The sequence below is a fragment of the Culicoides brevitarsis genome, chromosome 2 (genome assembly GCF_036172545.1).
Source record: "Culicoides brevitarsis isolate CSIRO-B50_1 chromosome 2, AGI_CSIRO_Cbre_v1, whole genome shotgun sequence".
NCBI lineage: Eukaryota > Metazoa > Arthropoda > Insecta > Diptera > Ceratopogonidae > Culicoides > Culicoides brevitarsis.
In genome coordinates, this window is record NC_087086.1 from 12,816,652 (window position 1) to 12,837,470 (window position 20,819).

The following is a 20,819-nucleotide window of genomic DNA, read 5'->3' on the forward strand; positions in this document are numbered from 1 at the left end:
GAAGGTTCGTTCGATTTTGCTTTAAAATCAACAAAAAACGAGGAGTACAAAAGTGAGATGTAAACAAACCGTGAAAGTGAAGTACTGAATTTCCCTCAAAAATTGAAATTTCAAGGGATTTACGCCAAAAATTCATCAAATTTGTGTCGCAAAAGTTCGAAAAACCACCCAGAAGTCGAATTTCAATGAAGATTATTCCAAAAATCCTTCAATAAGCCAAAAAATCGTTCATCGCAGCAATCGTTTAGTAATCGTTGCAACTTCCAGCAATGGATCGCGTTGGAAAAACTCGAAATCGCTCGAGATCCCGTGATAGATACGACCGACAGGATGTCAAAAAGCGTCGTTCTCGCTCCAAAGAGCGCCGATCTCGTTCGAAAGAGCGCGAAAGACGTTCCCGCTCCAAAGAAAGAAATCCCGAGAGAAGAAGGTCTCGTTCGCGGGACCGAAAGGAACGAGAAAAGAAGAAAACTGAAGCGAAAGTGAAGGATGAGAAACCGGTAAAAGAGGAAAATGAGGAAAAACCGGAAGTAAAACAAGAAAAAGTTGAAAAAAAGGAACCTTTATCCTTGGAAGAGTTACTGGAGAAGAAAAAAGCTGAAGAATTGGCACGCAGCAAACCAGTTTTCATCACAAAAGAGCAGCGTATCGCTGAAGCACTGAAAAGACGTCAAGAAGAAGTCGCCGCGATGAAAGCAGCTCAAGCTTCTGTCCCTAAATTTGGCGATGTGCCAGTTAATCAGTTGCTTCGGGAGCGTGAAAGAAAGGATCGCGACGCTTTGGACAAGTACGATCGTCGCGATCGAGGTCGTCGTGAAGATATCGAGACCCGAAAAGCCCTGGAAGAAGGCACGAAGGACAAAGAACGCGAAGTTGAGGCGATTAAAGAGCGTTATTTGGGCATCGTGAAGAAAAAACGTCGCGTTCGACGCCTAAACGACCGAAAATTCGTCTTTGACTGGGATGCGAACGAAGACACGTCAAACGATTACAACCAAATTTACAAGGAACGTCATCATATTCAACTTTTTGGGCGCGGAAACATCGCTGGCATCGATGTCAAGGAACAAAAACGCAAACAGAGCAAATTCTACGGGGACTTGCTCGAGAAACGGCGCACCGACGCGGAAAAAGAACAAGAAAAAGTCCGCTTGAAGAAGGTCAAACGCAAGGAGGAGAAGCAAAAATGGGACGATCGTCACTGGACCGAGAAGGAAATCGACGAAATGACGGAGAGGGATTGGAGAATTTTCCGCGAGGATTATAACATTACCATCAAAGGTGGCAAAATCCCGAACCCCATTCGAAATTGGGCGGAATCCGGTTTCCCCAAAGAAGTGCTGGATATTATTGAAAAAGTTGGGTACAAAGAACCGACGCCCATTCAACGTCAAGCGATCCCCATTGGACTGCAAAATCGCGATATTATTGGTGTGGCAGAGACGGGATCCGGTAAAACGTTGGCTTTTCTTATTCCGTTGCTCTCGTGGATTTGTACGTTGCCCAAAATTGATCGTCAAGACACCGCAGATCAAGGTCCTTATGCGATTATTTTGGCTCCGACACGTGAATTGGCGCAACAAATCGAAGAAGAAACCATTAAATTTGGTACGCCGCTCGGAATTCGCACAGTTGTCGTCGTTGGAGGTCTCTCGCGTGAAGATCAAGGCTTTAAATTGCGTCTCGGATGCGAAATTGTCATCGCCACGCCAGGTCGTCTCATTGACGTGCTCGAAAATCGTTATTTGGTCCTGAATCAGTGCACGTATGTCGTTATGGATGAAGCCGATCGCATGATTGACATGGGTTTCGAGCCAGATGTGCAAAAAATTCTCGAATTTATGCCTGTGACGAACGTCAAACCCGATACAGATGAGGCGGAAGACGCTTCCGTGCTCATGGCGAACTTCAATACACGGAACAAGTATCGGCAGACTGTTATGTTTACCGCAACGATGCCGCCGTCGGTCGAACGCTTGGCAAGAACTTACTTGAGACGTCCCGCAACCGTTTATATTGGCAGTATTGGTCGCCCAACGGAGAGAACGGAGCAAATTGTGCACATGACAACTGAAAATGAGAAACGGAAGAAGCTCATGGATATCCTTTCGCGTAAAGTTGAGCCTCCGATCATTATTTTCGTTAACCAGAAGAAGGGCGCGGACATTCTCGCTAAAGGTTTGGAAAAATTGGGATATAACGCATGTACCTTGCATGGCGGCAAAGGACAGGAACAACGTGAATTTGCATTGGCTTCGCTCAAAAACGGCAGTAAAGACATTCTCGTTGCTACAGATGTCGCCGGGCGTGGTATTGACATCAAAGACGTTAGTATGGTCATCAATTATGACATGGCGAAAACTATTGAAGGTAATTTTTTTTTTAATTTTTACGATTTTTCAAAAATTATAATAAATTTTGTTATTTTTTGTAGATTATACGCATCGTATTGGTCGAACAGGTCGCGCAGGCAAAAATGGAATTGCTATTTCCTTCATTACGAAAGACGATTCTCCGCTTTTCTACGATTTGAAGCAAATTATTTTGTCAAGTCCGATTTCTTCGTGCCCACCGGAGCTGATGAACCATCCGGAAGCGCAACACAAACCTGGTACTGTTGTCACCAAGAAACGACGAGAAGAGAAGATTTTCGCTTAAATTGTCTTTTTGTCATGATTTTCGTTAAAATAAAAAATAAAATAATTTTAAACATTTTTTTTATTGTTAAAATATTTAATTGCTACCCAAAAATTTCACTAACTCCTAAAAATATAAATGTTTAAATAGTCTCCATTATAAAATATAATTGCCGTCTTTTATCAAAATTCCTTAAAGTCTAAGAAAAGTTTAGTTGATTGATTTTTTGAGCAAAAAAAAAATTTCAAATTTAAAAAATTAAAGATAATGTTGAAAAATGCAATTTAAAAATTTTTTGTCAAAATATGAGATAAGATTCTTTATTTTTTTTAAGAAAAATTAAATTTTTTTAATTATTTTTTTTCTGTATTCTAAAATATTTGAAAAATCTTCAAAAGATAAAAAATAATTTTAAATTTCAAAAAATATCAAAAGTGAAAATATATTAATTTTCCGAATTTTGAAATATATGATTTTTTTTTGAATTAATAGATTTCTGACTGATAATGTCTTAAAAATAGTTCAAAACTTTCATATAATTTTAATAAAAAAAAATTCTTATAAAAATACATTATCATAATACATGAAAAAATCGAAATTAGTCAAATATTTATTTTTTTCACAGTTTTTGAAAAAATTATTATGAGTTTTTTATTTATTTTTTTTTTATTAAAAAAAAATTTCTGAGTTTTGAAAAAAATTTTTAAATTTTCTATAATTTTTTTTTAAGAATAACAAAAATTATTTTTTTGATTTTTTTTTTAAATAATTTTTTTTACAGTTTTAGACACAATATTTATTATTTTTTTTAATATTTAAATAAATTTTTAAACTTCTCTTCTAAAAATGGTTCAAATCTTTCATAAAATTAAAAATTTTAATAAAAAAAAAATGAAATTAAGTTTAAATTTTTTATATTTCTTATAAAAATATAATAACTTTTTAAAAATTGATTGTAAAAAAATTCGAAAATATTTAATGAATATTAGTCAAATATTTATTTTAAATTTTTTTTGAAAAATTTTAAAAGTCGAAAATAATTATTTTTTTTAAAAATTTAAAAATTGACCGTTTTTTGGTCTTTTTTCAAATTTTTTTAAAAAAATTTTTTTTTAAAATTTTTGTAAAAATCGTTTTTAAATGAATTTTTAAAATTTTTTTCAAAATTTTATTTTTCAAAAAAATTTGAAGATTTTTTTTTTGTTTAGAATTTAAGTTTAAAATACTTTTTTTATATTTAAAATTAATGTAAAAATATATTAATTTTTTAAAAAATTTATTAAAAAAAAATTCGAAAATATTAAATAAATATTAGTCAAATTTTTATTTATTTTCCCAGTTTTAAAAAAAAATATTATGAATTTCTTTATTCTTTTTTAATTTAAAAAAAATGTTTTTTGTAATTTTGAAATAAATTTTTAAAATTTTTCTTTAAGATTTACAAAAATTATTTTAAAGATTTTTTTGAAATTTATTTTTAATTTTTAAATTTTAATTTTTGAGCAACTTTTGAATCCTTATTTTCTAATAATTTATAATATTTTTTTTGCTCAATCAATCAACCTTTCCTACCTAATGTTAGTAAGTTTCAATATATTTCACTAAATTTATTAAATTCCAGTACGTCTTCGAATTAAATATCTCGTTGAATATGGCACGAGCAATTTTTCTCTACTCTACTTGGTTCTATATGTTTTCCAATGATTTTTTTTTAATATCTGTAAAAATTGCTTTAACGTAAAAATTTTTGGTATTAATATTGCTAGAAAAATCGACTTTTTTATGTGATCACTGACCAATTTTCGTGCATTTTAAATGTATTTTGTACCAACTTTCTTCAGTCTTTTACTGAATTCACGATTTTTATGACAGAAAAAATTTGTTCGTTGCTTTTTTCCACAACAACAAGTCTCTTAACTCACTAATAATCTCTTAATTTTTACAAAAACGCACAACTTAGGACAAAAAGTAACACAAGAATCGGAAATATTAGATAAACGGAGGACCGTGGCACACAAATTGACAACATTTGCGTGATATCGTCGTCTTCGTGCTCGATACCATCACGCGTCGGTACCTCAACGATGACTTTATCCTCACTGAACATGCTAATGGGGAATTTGCACTCGGTGCTGTTGATGCAACTCTTGGATTTTGTGATGTTCGCGTACTCGTACGTCGGTTTGTAGATGTCGAAGACGGCGTGGATGTCATTTTGGTACAAATCGTTGTCCGAGTAGAAGATGTAGTAATAAAATCCGTCGGAAACTACTTCGTGTTTCGTTGACATTCGACCGATTCGGGTGTTATTAGCCAAAAATGAGACATCATGACAATCGCTTGACGGCGGGAAATATTGCGCCAACAGGATTTGACCATCGTAACATGTCAACAAACTATTTTCGAAACTCGAAACCGAGTCACTGGGCTTTTCAGTGTAATTTATTGCATTGCCGCCGTGATTTATCGCACGATTCAGCACCAAATCTCGCTTTTTTCGTTGTTTATTTGCCGTGTCATCGTCAACAACTTGCTCCGGCACGATTTCCTGCTGATGATGGCGATGATGCCGAATTTTATGAGTGACTGGCGACATGCTTGGCGTCGTTTGTGGCTGTTCGTCTTCCACGTTATGCGATTGTGAGCCCAAATCGTTCGTATGTAGCTCTTTGGGGTGTTTTCTGTGTCGCCGATTTGCCACGACGTCACTATCGTCGATCACCTCACCGCCCGAATTGGCATCCGGATCACTTGGAGGCTCCTGCGCTGCTGTTTCGTTGCGATCCGCGCTATTTGGAATGATTTCCGCTTTCTCGAACGTTACAATGACTTCGCCTTGACCCTTGGCGTAGTGCAAACCGACCTTGTTTTTGTTGTGTTCGAGCAATCCGCAAGTCCGCAAGTTCCGTTCGCCCTTCACAACCAAAATTCGACTGCCTTCGTGACGCGAACAAGCTCGCAGCTCCACGGTGGCGCCTCGTAACAAGTAAAAACCCCAATATTCCAACGTGTCATCGGGCAGGGTCATCGACTTCTTCAGCCGAATGTGTTTACGTGTGTCGGAAAATTGGGGAATTTTGTTCAATTGAAATGCATTGAAGCTCGTGTTCATCCGCAAATGATGTTCTTCGCAGAAAATGGTGCTGATGCCTTGTTTCACTTCGACACTGAAGACGAAAAAAAACAAATAAATAAAGAGGAAATGAAAAATTGTTTTTGTTTACTTACATATCTGACTCGGCCAACGCCAGAATGCTCGGTGCAAACACATTGTGTCTGAGGTACAAAGGCAATATGATAAAAATAGCAGGTACGATGAACGTTAGAAGACAAAATATTATCACACGTCTTACACCAGCCATCGCCTTGGATTCTGCAATAAAAAAATTATTTTAATTACCTAAATTTACCAATCACACGTTTTGTCGCCCATGTGTCGAAATTACAAAAATGAACCAGTTTTTTATTAAATTACGCAGATGACGACAACAAAACAACAAAAAATTGCGCAATTTGTTTACACAAAAAAAAATTTAGAAAAATCCTTACTTTTGATCGTGACTCTTCCCAACTATTTTCCGAAAAGAATTTACGAATAACCATACTCTTGATAAATTGCGTATTTACGTTTGAATGAGATCACACAAATGAAAAGAATTGATTCTAAAAACAATTGCCGATCTCGTTTCTGCTGCCAGGCGTTTTTACAATGTTTTGATTTTTTTTATTGTTATTGTTGTGATTAAGCTGACCAGAGGGAAGCAATTTATGGAAGGTGTCCTTGAAATTTTACGATTTTAAACAATTTTTTATTTTTTCTTTGAATTTTTTTTAACAAGTTTGACATTTTGCACTATTTAAGAGGTAATTAAAAGGTTGTTTCGATTAAGAAATCAAGAATTATTTTTTTACAAAAAATAACGATCGAAAAAAAATCAAATCTTTGTCATCAAATTTTTGTTAAATCTTGCTCCAAATCAATTTTTCAGATTTTTTTTTTTAATCATTTTATAACTCAAAAGTGCCAAAAAATTTGAAAAAAAAATTAATTTTAAAGTTGTGTCAAAGCCATTTTTGACAAATCTTGCTCTAAATGGATAAAAATTTATCATTTTTAATCATTTTACAACTCAAAACTGCCAAAAAATTGAAACTGAAAAAAAAAATTTTCTTTGACATAGTTTTGTTTTGAAAACTAAATCAAGAAAAAAACTAAATCAAAAACTGTGTCAAAGCCCATTTTGTCAAATCTTGCTCCAAATGGATAAAAATTTGTTCTAATTTATCATTTTTAATCATTTTATAACTCAAAACTACAAAAAAATTGAAACTGAAAAAAAAATTTTCTTTGACATAGTTTTGATTTGAAAACTTAAGAAATCAAACTAATTTATCATTTTTAAAACTGTGTCAAAAACGATTTGTTTTATCATTTTTAATCAGCTGTTTTTCAACAAAAACTGCCAAAAAATTGAAACTGAAAAAAAAAATTTCTTTGCACTATAAATCAAGAGCCACTGTTAAGAGGTTATTTTTATCAGATTAAGAAATCAAAAATTAATTTTTTACAAAAACTAACGATCAAAAACTATGTCAAAACCATTTTTGTCAAATCTTGCTCCAAATGGATAAAAATTTGTCAGGGGGCTCTAATTTATCATTTTAATCATTTTATAACTCAAAACTGCCAAAAAATTGAAACTGAAAAAATTTTTTTTCTTTGACATAGTTTTGTTTTGAAAACTAAATCAAGAGAAAAACTAAATCAAAAACTGTGTCACAGCCATTTTGAAAACTTTTTTTAGATCAGATTATTTTTTTAGAAAAATTTTTCAAAATAGTTTTTGGAAAGGAAAAAAAAACTAATTTTTGAGCTCAAATTAGAATATTTTCTAAATTAATTTTGTCCCCGAAAAGCCTAAAATTATCTGGTCAGCTTATTGCTCTTTACTAAAATGCCCCTCACACTAATTCAAAAATTTTGAAATTAAATAAGTGAATGACCGTTAAAGCAATTATTTGAGGAAATTCTATTAATTGCCGCCCTTGCCAACAGTTAGATATAAATTTAGACAATTTCGTTTGTTTACTTGCGAAAAAGACAATAAACTTACAAGGCTTTATGAACTGCTGTCGTTGTCGTGCTTGATGAGGTGACGCGAGATTGATAATCGTGACATAATGAATTTAAATGACACCCGTATCAGTTTTTATCAGTAATCTGATATCTCGAGATCGTAAGTAAATAACAAACAATTGGAATTAGTCATTTTTTTTTTTTGAAAAGCTCATTTATCAAGTATGATTTTTTTTTTGGTTAAGAACTAGATTTAACTTGTTAGGTTTTGATTCTAAAAATATTTCGCGTGCCTTTTTTGCTTAAGTTGCACTTTTTTAATCAAACACACTTGAGATTTAAAAACAAATAAAAACTCACGATTTAAGTACTGCATCTCGGTATGAGTGTATGTCTGATGATAATAGCCGATTTGATGTTCGCTGAGAAGTGCATTTTTGTCTACGGTTGGAGCCATTGTGTCTTTTGTTATTGTTTTCCTTTGTTCTCGAATCCAAAAATATTTCAAAACAAAACACTTTTTAATTGTTTATTTACTATTTTCAGTTGATTTGTAATTTATTATTATTGAGTCACTGATAGAGCGACAAATTTCAAACCATCTTGTTGGATGTCTCAAGTTCAACTGCGCGGCGGGCGGCGTATGACAGACACGGACTTGGTAGGTAGGTATTCAAAATAGTCGCAAAAATATAAGCTACAGACAAATATTAAAAGTTTACACTTCTGTACTATTTCACAGGGAGGTACTCGGTAAATTGGTCGAAGGAATTCATTGTCAGGTAAGTATGAGTGACAATTGACAACAACAACCAACAATAACCAGTTATTTGTTTATCTAGAAAGGTGATAAGGAGTTTTGTATTCTTTTTTTGAAATAAATTAGAAACCTCCCTGTACCTTAGTGTCTATATACCTTAATCGTACTTTCTTATTTTTATAATCTTTTGGTGATAAAGCCGGTAGAGAAGTGACGACAACGATCTGTGTGTAACGTTTGTAGTAAGTAATAAATATCAATGTTGTACACAGTACAAATAAGGAACCTTGTTTGATGCAAGATAAGACGAAATAAAACACAGACTAATTGCGATAACAATATCAGGTAATTTGGTGATGGATGTAACTAGGATGAGTTCATGGATGTCGACGTGCTCCGTGAGTGACAGATGATTTGGATGCTGCCATCAGTCACTCTTATGAGGTATGTATACTTATTTACTTATTGAATTTTAAGGTATGAAATGGAATTTCCCAGATTAAATTTATCAAAGCTTAAAATACTATTTGAAATTTTTGATAATTTTTTTTAGGTAAGTTCATGGATGGAAATTAGGTTTCATTGTTTAAAGGATGAAGAAAAAAATATTTTATTTTATAAAATATTAATAACTAAACTGATGTCACTATTCTTTAACAGTAAAAAAATATGTCACAAGCCTGCTGCGATCAACTGATCTAAGGCTATTTTATATGCCCGATCTTAAAATACCAACAGTATTCTTATGTACTTCAATGGAAAAGTTATGATGGAAAGATTTTTCAGATTATGACTATAAAGAATCAAAAGCAAGGTTTTACGGCTAAGAGACAAGTAAGAACAGTAAGAAAAAAAAAGTTTTTCATCATATCAATTATGCTCTGCACAATTCTAAAAAAAAAACCTGTTGAACCCCATGGAAAGTAATGCGATAGATATATTAAAGGCAAAAAGCACAAACTCTCATTATGTCAACAACAGAAATGGAGAATCAAAGTCGAGTACAATACTGAAGCTCTTTAACCGTCTTATGGAACATACCTTAGATGGGTTTTAAATATTTGAAAAAGGAATACAGAAAAAAAACTTAAAAAGGAGAGATGTCTTAATGTTTAATTTTTCTTTCTGAAAAATGTTTCTTTATGCACAAAATTCGTAACAGACATGAAATTTTTTGCTGCCTATTTGTGCACGATCTAATCAACGGCAAAATCGATTCTTCATCTATAAAAAGGCAATTCATTCTTTCAATAAGTGAATATCATCTACGTTACCCAAGAATCTTCCAAGCACAAATACCAAACTCAATAAGTTTTTCGTAGTTTCGGATCTGTGCCTTCCGCGAAATGCTTTTAGAGAAAAAATAAAGAAAGACTAGATATTCGTGAATGTTTGAAGTTTTTATTACATGAATTATATAGAATGAAAATTTCTACGCGAAAATGTTTCATTGGAACATATTAACAATCTGAAAACGAGTTAATCTGAATTAAAATCGTCTATAAATTTATTACTAAATATGCAGAATAAAAAAAGTCTTGTATCATTAATTTAAATTTTCATAAAATTTTATTCAAAAGTTTTTTAAATTTTGCTTCAAAAGACTCAAGATCTCTGAAACACATTACATAAAGCGTCATCTCTGCCAATTTCTCGCACTAAAATCCCACGCCATCTACCGTCGCACGAATCACCGATGCCCGACTGTTCCGTTGAATCAGCATATGGCAAATCATCCCTCGTATGTGTACGACAGCCTGTAGCAACTCCACACTTACTTGTCGTTTGTTCCGTTGTATTTCGGCTCAGTCGTGCCATCGTTGTCATCAAGAACAGTTCGGTGTTTGAATTAGTCACACGCATAATACAGAAAAAAAAAGAATTAACCAATTCACAAGGAATACATAAAGTAATAATCTCCTACTGAGAAAAATCTCTCACTTTTACTCAATAAAGTTTCACGGAAAAAGTGCTTCGCACCTCGTGGAATCGAGTGCTTAAGACGTGTACTGTAAAAATTTAGTGTTTTTGATAGTAAAATCAGGGATAAACGCCCTTTTTGAGCGAAAAAAAAAAGAAAACGACAAGGTGAAAAGCAATTTATACGTTTATATATCATATACGTGTATGAGTATATAGACGTATAACGTGTATGTGTATCTGATACGCACGCACACAATTGCAAAAGGATATCTTACAGTACACACACAAAAGTTTTTTTTTTAATTCGTAACATATTCATATCTATATATTTATTCGTCACCGCAGTTAAATCTTCAACAAAATGAGCTGGCAGGATTATATTGATAACCAACTTCTCGCTTCCGCCTGCGTCACCAAGGCTGCAATTGCCGGATTCGACGGATTAGTTTGGGCCAAGAGTCCTGGATTTGAGGTAAGAAAAATTTCGCCATCCATCATCCTTCCTTTTCTTTGTGTGTGTCCAACGACGACGACGACGACTTGATGATTGAGCGAGCGAGGAGAAGGAGAACGTGAAAGGCAAAAACGACCTTTTTTACGACGTCGAACGACGTGTTGTTTGCAAAATTAACCGCATCCATCAAACTTTATCGCAACGTTTCGCGACCAATTCCAGATAAGAATTCTTTATTGCTGCTGATTCTTGTGACCGAGGCATATGCACCTCTCACATATGTCGACGGCAACGACGCTCCTCGTACGTCGAGTGTTGTATATCTTTTTTTTTTTTAACGAAAAAGGCATCTGTCTGCCTATCGTGTGCAGGGTGTGGACGACGAACGCATGGTCTTGACTTTCGTTCCTTTCGTATTTTTTTCTGTTCAACAGCGATTAGGACAGGAAAAGTGACAATTAATCTTGCGATATTTTTTCATCGTTGCCCCAAAAAAAATAAGATCCACACACAAAGAACCAAAATCGAAACTCACACAAAGAAAAATCTTTGCCGGCATCTAATTGTGAATTGAAGTGCAAAAGTTCTTATTCATTCATGTGCGAGTCATAAAAAAAAATGTGTGACTCAATTCGATAATTTTGTGTTTGTTTCATCATCATCGTCGTCGTGTCGTGAATCGCTGAAGGAAGGAATAATATCGACGACGACGTGCTGAAGAAGAAAAAAATTCAGTTTGGACGCCATTCTGGTGTACGTACATGAGCGAAAAAGTGTCTTAGTATGCGTGTCCCGTACAGCCCGTACCTCTGTAGGCGTATGATGGGCATGTGTGCGTTTTGCAAATGTATTTGTCGAAATGAAATGGAATTGTGTGGTAGATTAGAGTGTCGTCGTCTTTATGATCTATGAGTTGCGCAAAATTCGAATGTTCCCGAAAAAGTTCCCGAAAAAATTCGGACCACCCTAATAAATTTTTTTTTCTTACATTTTGCATTGGTGTAGGTTTCGTTGCGCGAATGTATTTGTGACGAACATCTATTCCTTTTTATCTTATTGGCGTGAAAGAAATGGCAAATATTTCGAGAATTCTGCGCCGTTTGAAGATTCCTCTTCTCTAACTTTTTTTTTTTTGCTGTTCGATCATCATCAAAACTACCGAAGAGACAAAAGTTAAATATAATCAGTCTCTTTTTTTTTGCAAAAAAAAAAATCAACCGAGTTCAATCGCCTTCTTTATCTTTTTCAACGATGTCGGGTGCGGCAATTTGCCCTTGTAGCTTGATAAGATGCATTTTGTTCAACTTTTCATCGAATTCAAGCCGAGAATCGAAGATGATGAGCAAGATCTAAATTTAAAAAGGAACTCGTTTAAGAAAAATTTTACAGAAAAAAAAAATTTTTTTCACACATGTGAGAATCGTTGCCGATGACAACCACGATGAACATTGCACAGCCGGCCTTGCACACATTTATTTCATAAAATGTTGTTAATGTTCGCATGACTCATCGTTATTTTAATTCGATTGCTCAGTCAAAACTTTGATTAGTAATGTTTTTCGTTGTCGCGATGGACCAGCATAAATATTACAAAAAAAAAATCAACAGTATGTGTGAGTCAATCAAATGTTTGTTTTTTTCACGCTCGGTCATGAGAACATTTCTTCGTTTTGGAAATGTTCCAATGAGTCCAAGTTTATGTTGTTGGCGAACAACAACAATTTTTTTTTTTTCATTTTGACAGAGAAATGAGGTCTAGATGCGTGGGTTGCTGCTATTTATTTCTGCAATCATCGCGCAATTTGAGTTGAGAAATATTGACGAAAAAAAAATTTTTAATTCATTTCTTTTTTTATTTAAAAATTTAAAATAAAAAAAATGAACCTGCGTTGGACAAAAGTTTACCGGGTTGAAAAAAAGTAAAAAAATGAAATATCACTGCTTTGACATGCTCTAGTAAGTAAAACTCTTTGTTGTTGTTTCTTGCTTCGTTTTCGTCGTCGCACTTGACTGTCGTGCGATATGAGCAGCAGACAAATATTTATATTTTTTGTTTTGAAAATAATAACTTTTAAAAATAATTTCAATGAAAAAAATATAATCATCATAAAAAATATTTAAATGCAAAAAAAAGAAAGCAAGTAAAATTAAATTAAATATTTATACGTACTTGCTCTTATTTTTAACTTTTTGAACTCAGCTGAAGTGTAAACAAGCCAATTTTAAGCGTTTATGAAGTCTCGTTTAAAATAGATATTTATTGTGGATTTATCAAGTAAACAGCTACTTGTGAGACGATAAGTGTGATTTTTGTGGGTCAAGATCGGTGTTGAGAAGGTTTTGATGAGTTTTTTCCACTAAAAGCGATTTTTAGTTTAATTTTAATAAGTTATTTTTTTTAAAAATATTTTAAAAAAAATAAATAAAAAATTACAGAAAAATATAAGGTTTTTTTTTATTTGAGAATTTATTAAAAATTTAAAAATAATTTATTTTACTATTTTTTATTAAAAAAAAAATTAACTAAAAATTGTTATCGAAATTTTTAAATAATTTACCTACATATTTTTTCCATAAAAAAATAATTTTTATTAATAAAAAATTAAATAAATTTTAATGAAAAATTTAAAAAATTAAAAAAAAAATTAAAATTTTTAAAAAATTAAGTTTTCTAAAAACGAAAAAAAAAATAATTTGGTTAGAATTTCAAAATATTTAATTTTAAGTTTCTCGAAAAATTGATTTTTAAATATATTTTAAAATATTTTTTAATAATTTTAATCAAAATTAATAAATTTATTGAAAAATGTTTACTTAAATCTTTACTTTCAAATTTTTACTAAATAAATAAAATATTAAATTTTTTAATTAAAAATTTATTTATTTAAATTAATTTTAAATTTAATTAATTTTACAGTTATTAAATTAAAAATTTTTTAAACAAAAAATTCAATTTATTTAATTTATTTAAGTTAAATTAATTTAAAATTATTTCAAGCATACATAAGCTCCAAATTTTAAATTTTCAAATTATCAAAATTTCACATTTACAAAAAAAAACCATCGATGACTGATCATCTCAATAATCACGAAAAAATCCACAAAACACTTCTTAACAGCTAATTCCACTGAAATACTGAAAAATAAACAAAAAACTAAAAGGATGACGTCATTTCTTCTTTCTCTCTTAATCACCAAAACAGCAACTTTTCGACTCATTTCCGTCGTTTTTAATGATTTTTTTTTCTATTTTTACAAAACGATAAGAAACTGATTAAGAAAAATTTTTCGTAACGACTTTTAACGAGAAAATTTCGATTCGAACTTGAAATTCCTCATAAATATCGTCGCCAATTGCTGATGACACTTGTAAAACTAAATAAAACGCGACTAGAATCGCATTATCGGCAATCCATCAAGGAAGTTCTTTTTACAAGTTTTGACCTTTACATGCTCACGACGTCTCTCGTTTGTCATTATTTTCATGAGTTGTTGACAAAAAAATCAAGTTTAGAAGGTCTTGATTTGATAAAATAATGAAAATTTTTGCTTTGTTTACGATTATTATTTCATTGTCTCTCTTATTTCCATATTTAGTTAAATTTAGCTTCAAACAAAAAAAAAAAAGCGAAATAAAGAGAAGACACGTTAATTCACTCAAATTGAAAATGAAAAAAAAAAGTTGAAACGTAATATTTATGTGCTATGAACTATCACACCTGTTATTATGCCGTAAATTTAAAATAATTTGCTTTTGTATTTTTTTTTTGTTTTTTATTTCGTGAAATCACGAGTTCATTCGCTTCTAATAAATATTTGATACATGACCCGAACATCAAATAAAAAAACATCGAATTAGATTTAATTGAATCAGAAAGCGTAAAAATTTTGAACTTTGACACGTCGTCGTCGTTATTTTTGTGACTTTTTGTGAATAATCTCGGTTGACGGCGAAGTTCATGATAAACGTCTTAATCAATCACAAAAGGAAGGAAACTTGCATTTGTCGTTGATGGACGGACAAAAGTCATGCGAGTCTTATCAAAACGAAAATTCTGCCGCTGTATTGGTGACAATCCACGCCCAAGTTGGATTTTTTTCCATATCGACGTTCTGAGTCAGGTTTTTATGACAAGTGCATCCTGTTCTCATTTTTTCAAGTCTCTAAAGAGATTTCGAATGAAAAAACACTTATGGATAATTGAAAAAAAAAACGAAAAAAAATAAAATGCATTAAAATCAACTTGAAAAATTCTTGTGCCGAGGTTTTATTTTTAGTTTTGCACCTTTTAAATGTTTTTTTCACGAAAAAACGCAGAAATGCGCTAATTGACGATAAATCACTCAACACGCATTGCAACTGTGAGTCGACCATTGCATTTAATTATAAGACAAAAAATAACTTACGTCATCGAAAAAAATATTTCTTTGAATTTTTTTGTATCTTATCAATTTTTTTTTTATAAAAAATTCACGAAAAATATTAATTTATAGATAAATACCCGAAAAATTATCAGTCGATGAATAAAAAAAAAACAACGATCGTAAATAACAATAAAATTTTGAACGTCTTTTAATGAATTCCAATTAGATGTCTTGTTACACGTTTTCGCGTTTCCGATCGCAATAATCACCGAGTTGTGCTTAGAAAATGTAAATTTTATTTCTTTGTATGAATGTTTATAAATGATAAAACATGCAAGTATCGATAGGGAACTTTGTTTCTGGTATTTCAGGCATTTCCGAGTACGCTTCGATGGCGCAGAATATTTACCTGGGCGGAATTTTTGTAGAAAATATCGTTTTTAATGCGTTTCCTTGAAATTTTCGTCATAAATTGAATTGAAAAATTTATTTAATAAAAATTTTTAATTTTTTTCATTAAATTTTAGTGAAGAAATTGTCAAAGCTGGTTAGAAAATTATGAAAAATTACTAAATTTAAACAAAAATTTTAAGTTTTTTAATAATTTTGTTAGAAATTCACCACTCACCATTCAAAGACTCATCTTTTTGTTTGAAATGTTTCTTGATATAAAAAATTTATAGATTTTTTTTTACAAAAATCTAACTAAAAGTCGTAAAAATAAAATTTTAGTCAATAAAAATTAAATTAACTAAGTTAAAAATTAATTAATTAATTAAAATATTTTATGAAATTCGTTAAATTTGACTGAAAATGATTATTTAATAATTTTAATTTATTTTAAAGTCTCTTTCTGTATGATTTCTGTACCAACAAAAGTCTCTTAAAATTAATATTTTTTGAAATTTGATAGAAATTTTTCAAAAGAAAATTTAAAACAAATAAATTTTGCTTAAAAAAGCAATAAAAAATAATTAAAAATAATTAATTAATTAAAATTAAAAATTAATTTAATTTTTGTTTATTAATAAATTAATTTATTAATTTAATTAAAATTAAATTAAAAATTAATTTTTTGTCTTAAATTAATTTAATTAATTTTTTTTATTATTTTATTAAATTAAATTAATTTTTTTATTAAAGATAAAAATCTAAAAAAAAAAATAATTTTCAAACCACAAAATCGCAACTTCGACCACTAAGACGTCACTCCAGTTTCAAATTTCTCACAACAAAGCCTTCTTCCGATCATAAATCGACACTTGTTCAACTTTCCTACGTCAATATCACTCGAGTCCGTATCTCAAGTTTACGATCTTGACCATCAATTTCGCCATTCATTCAACAAATAAACTTGAACTTAAACTTCCTCCAGTAACAAATCCATCAAAATCATGAAACTTAATATCACGAGAAATGATCCACTTAATAAAAACTCGTCCGCAGACGTAAAATTTCTAATGACGAACGAGCGAATAACGAATAGATAAACTACTTCTTCTTGGCGAAAAAAAAATATTTTTTTTTCTGTAGCTTTTCTTCCGAGTCACATGTGTTTCGCTCAACGCAAACATTCCATTGATGTTTATTTTAACGTGTTTTTTTTTGCGCTGCAACAACAATGAAATAATAAAATAAAAAATATAATAACGAGAACACAAAATGGGTTACATCTAATAAATAAAGTAGAAATGCTAGTTTGTAAGTGTTTATCACAGCAACATGCACTCATTATGACACATATGGTAAAGATACAGTCGTCGTCGTCGTTGTTGTTGGAGAGATAGGAGAGTAACGACATGACCGTAAAAGGAAATTTTGTTGAGTTTGTCTGAAAAAAATAAAATAAAAAGTTATGAGTGAATGTCCAAACCTAATCCTGCTGAATCGATCAACATCTAGATTCGGGAGATAATTTTTCTGGACTATAAAAAAATTTCTTTACTACTTACACAGCAATCTGATTTTTATTTTTAGTTGTTGTGATACGAGTTTAGATACAAAAAAAAATATTAAGGCTGTTTTGAATTTATTAAATTTTTTTGTTTCATTAAAAAAAAAAATCGAAAAAATTAAAAAGTTAAAAAAATTTCATTAAAAATTATTTTATAAAATATTTTTGATAGATTTTAAAAAAAATTGTAAAAAATTAATATTTTTATAATATTTTTAATTAATATTTTTCCCTAAATTTTTTTATTGATTTTATTTTTTTATTTACAATTTTTTTTTCACCTAAAATGATCTTATTTTAATTGGAAAATTAAGTTAAAAAATATTATTAATTTTATTAAAAAATTAAATTTTATTTAATTTATAATTTTAATTTAATTTATTAAATTTATTTTAAAAAATATTTATTTTAATAAAAATTTAAATTATTTAAAATAATAAAAAAATAATTTAAAAAAAAATTAATAAATTAATTTAATTATTTTTTTTAAATTTAAAAAAAAATATTTAGAAAAAAAAAATTTACCTAAATTTATTTATTTATTTTAATTTTTTTTAAATTATTATTTTTTTTTTAATTTTTTCTGCATTCAAAATAAATTTTCTTGAAAAAAAAAATTTAATAAATTTAAAGCAGCTTTAATAATAAAAAGAAATTTAATTTATTTAATAATCATAAATAAATAAATGTATATAAAATTAATTATATTGGTAGCGCGAGTGAAAACTTTTTATATTTATTTATTTCAACTTATTAAATACCTGTTCTCCGATTGCGTACAAGTTTTAACGCATCTTTACCAACGTAACAGAGAAGAAGCAGTTGTTACAATCACTGACCATCACAATTTTTCCATTTTGTTTTAATTATTACATTACACACTTTTTTTTTCTTCGTTCATTTAATGCATTTGTTTGGCTATCAATATCTTTCATTTTATTTATTTATGATTCGTTTAGAAAATAAAATTTAATTTCAATTCATTGCTTGAATAAATTTTAATGGATTTTCTTCTACTTTTACTTCCAGGTTGCACAAGAAGAAGTTCAAAAATTGGTGGCCGGCTTTGAGAAAACGGATCTTTTAACTAGCAACGGTGTTACATTAGCTGGCCAACGTTACATTTACTTATCTGGTACAGACCGTGTGATTCGAGCCAAATTTGGTAAAATTGGTGTTCATTGTATGAAAACGAACCAGGGTGAGTTTCAACCTTAAATTTTGCTTAAAAACTGAAATTTATTGACAATTTTTATTTTTTTGCAGCTGTCATAATCTCAGTCTACGAAGAGCCAGTCCAACCACAACAAGCTGCCTCCATAGTTGAAAAACTCGGAGACTATTTGATTACATGTGGTTACTAGAGGTGGGTTTTTTGATTCGAAACTGAAAAAAAAAATTGAAAAAAAATGCGATTTAATTGATACTACTACAACAACATGAATGTACAACTTTTGTATTTGTATTTAAAATGAGAAAAAAACATTAAAATTAATAATGAAAGCACGTGTTCAGCAAAAAATTTAAAACTTGTGTTTTGATTTATTTTTTTCTAGTTAGTTGACTTCGGTGACGTTTTTTTTTTTGTTTTTTAGTAAGAAAAGGGTCGGATTTTTTTTTTATTTTTTTTGGAAGAATTTTTTTATTACCGTTAGTATAATTTGAATGAAAAAGGGCTTCGATTTTTTTTATTATTTATTTTTTTAAATAATTAATTTTAAATAATTACTTTAATTAATTTTTCTTTTAAAATTAAATTCATTAAAATATTTTTTTTAAATTAATAAAAATAAAAAAAATGTTTAAAGTAAAAAAATTAAAAATAATTTTAAAAAAAATTAAAAATAATTTTAAAAAATTATTAATTAATTTAATTTAATTAATTATTATTTATTTAATTAATTATTAATTTATTAATTTTTTTAAATTAAATATTATTAAAAATATTAAATATTTTTTAAATTAAATATAAAATTACCTTCAAACCATTCTGAAAAAAAATATTACGGCACTGCTGAAGCCTTTCAATATTTTTCGCACGCTTTTTTGTCGCAAGTGCAATCAATCAATCAACTAACAATTTCTCTTTTTTTTTCTTTTCCTTTACAGGTGTTTTTTATATGCGATGTAATTTGTAAACATTTATTATCTACTTTGATAATATATTAATGATAACAAACAAAACAAAATTACAGTATAAGAAAAAAAAATAATAAGTCTTTTTTATCAATCAAATAAAAAAAAAATATAAAAAATACAAAAAAAAAGATGAAAAAAATCAACAACAGAACAACCTCCGCAACTCAGAGTCGTCAGTGCCGTCTGGGTGCCGACAGAAATTTTACACCAATAGATACACATCTCAAGAAGTCGTCTCATGAAATGTAGGATAACGAAAAAAAAAAAAAAAAAAAACCATCAAAACTCAACGTACTTTCAAACAAAAAAAATGTCTTTTCAAATCTACTCCTTTCCAGTATTTTGTTTTTTTAAATAATAAAATATTTTTTTTTGTTCAAAGACTTGTATCGAAATCAACGAGAAACATATGAGATTTTAAGATCTTTCAAAAACACAAATTACTTTGTGTAAAAAATAAATATAAATTATTATTATAATTAATAATCATTATTATATTGAACATTAGTCATTTTTTTTCTTTTAAATAAACTTTTGTGTCAACACTAATCAAGCTCATAAAAAATTATTTACATTCAGCAATCAAAACAAAAAATTAGCAGAAGAAGATCGACACTTGTTATGTACAATGAAATAAATCATTAGAACTTCCTTCATATAAACTATATAAATATATATAGAGGTTACTTATGTAGAAAGATAGAGAAGATCATTTTTTGTATTTGTATGTGTAAAAATAATAATAATATTTGCACCTTTCAAAAAAAAACTTTTAAAGCATTTTTTATTGATTTCCAGATTTTTTTAGCTCTCTCCCGAACAATTTTCCCGAAATTGGCCCAAAAATCGATACTTAAGTTTTTTTTTCATACTAATCACTTGAAGTACGCTAAAGTTTAATAATAACAACAACTCATATAAACGTAAACTAAATAAATAAAAAATTTTGATAATAAAAAAGTAACTATTAAAATAATTAACAAAAAAAACGTGAATATAATTTTCGTGTGGTATACAATATAGTAAACATAAGCTAAATAAACTTTTGTTGTAATATTTATGATGATATGAAACATAAATAAAAAAAATATAAATTTAATAAGAAAAATGTTAATAAGGGATTGTCAAATATACTACGAGTAGTTAGCATTTCTTTTAAAAATTTTCCTCATTTTTTTTGTTTTGAATTGGTTTTGTTTTTTCGTGCACTAAAAATATAAAGTTGAAAGATAATTTTATTAATAAAATTCTTTCGTGAAAATAGTGATTTGTTAACAATTTTTAAATATAAATAATAAAGTGAAGTAATAATTAATATTTTTATTATTATTATATTACTCCTTTTTTTGCATTTTTATAATAATATATTCCTTTCATAATAATTTTATTTGCTCCAGTAGTCATATAGATAATTAAAGATTATTAAAAAAAATAAAAAATGCTTTCAATACTAAAAAAATATTATGGCCAATTGATATCTTAGCTTTATATTCTGTATTGTATTCGAGAA

The 20,819-nt window shown here is 29.2% G+C and overlaps 3 protein-coding genes across 7 annotated transcripts; 2 read left to right on the forward strand and 1 right to left on the reverse strand.

Annotated features, from left to right (window-relative positions):
* Positions 1 to 82: 82 nt before the first annotated feature.
* LOC134829535 (probable ATP-dependent RNA helicase DDX23) lies at positions 83 to 2,704 on the forward strand. Its single transcript, XM_063842636.1, has 2 exons — positions 83 to 2,370; positions 2,435 to 2,704. The coding sequence occupies exons 1-2, from the start codon at positions 270 to 272 to the stop codon at positions 2,656 to 2,658; spliced, it is 2,325 nt and encodes a 774-aa protein (XP_063698706.1). The 5' UTR covers positions 83 to 269; the 3' UTR covers positions 2,659 to 2,704.
* A 1,454-nt stretch (positions 2,705 to 4,158) lies between these two features.
* LOC134829762 (uncharacterized) lies at positions 4,159 to 8,349 on the reverse strand. Of its 3 annotated transcripts, none has more exons than XM_063843007.1 (3): positions 8,075 to 8,349; positions 5,866 to 6,010; positions 4,159 to 5,804 (listed from the first exon to the last, which is right to left on the reverse strand). In XM_063843007.1, exons 1-3 carry the CDS (start codon positions 8,169 to 8,171, stop codon positions 4,577 to 4,579), a joined length of 1,470 nt encoding a protein of 489 aa, XP_063699077.1. In that variant the 5' UTR covers positions 8,172 to 8,349; the 3' UTR covers positions 4,159 to 4,576. The 3 variants fall into 3 exon arrangements, with proteins under 3 accessions (XP_063699077.1, XP_063699079.1, XP_063699078.1); XM_063843009.1 differs by lacking the exon at positions 8,075 to 8,349 and adding an exon at positions 7,752 to 7,840; XM_063843008.1 differs by lacking the exon at positions 8,075 to 8,349 and adding an exon at positions 6,187 to 6,328.
* Positions 8,350 to 10,243: 1,894 nt separating this feature from the next.
* Positions 10,244 to 19,594, forward strand: LOC134830006 (profilin). Of its 3 annotated transcripts, XM_063843342.1 has the most exons (5): positions 10,244 to 10,383; positions 10,743 to 10,869; positions 18,200 to 18,371; positions 18,437 to 18,536; positions 19,280 to 19,594. In XM_063843342.1, the coding sequence occupies exons 2-4, from the start codon at positions 10,759 to 10,761 to the stop codon at positions 18,532 to 18,534; spliced, it is 381 nt and encodes a 126-aa protein (XP_063699412.1). In that variant the 5' UTR covers positions 10,244 to 10,383; positions 10,743 to 10,758; the 3' UTR covers positions 18,535 to 18,536; positions 19,280 to 19,594. The 3 variants fall into 3 exon arrangements, with proteins under 3 accessions (XP_063699412.1, XP_063699410.1, XP_063699411.1); XM_063843340.1 differs by lacking the exon at positions 19,280 to 19,594 and having other exon boundaries at positions 18,437 to 18,676; XM_063843341.1 differs by lacking the exons at positions 10,244 to 10,383; positions 19,280 to 19,594 and adding an exon at positions 10,446 to 10,562 and having other exon boundaries at positions 18,437 to 18,676.
* The last annotated feature ends 1,225 nt before the right edge of the window (positions 19,595 to 20,819 follow it).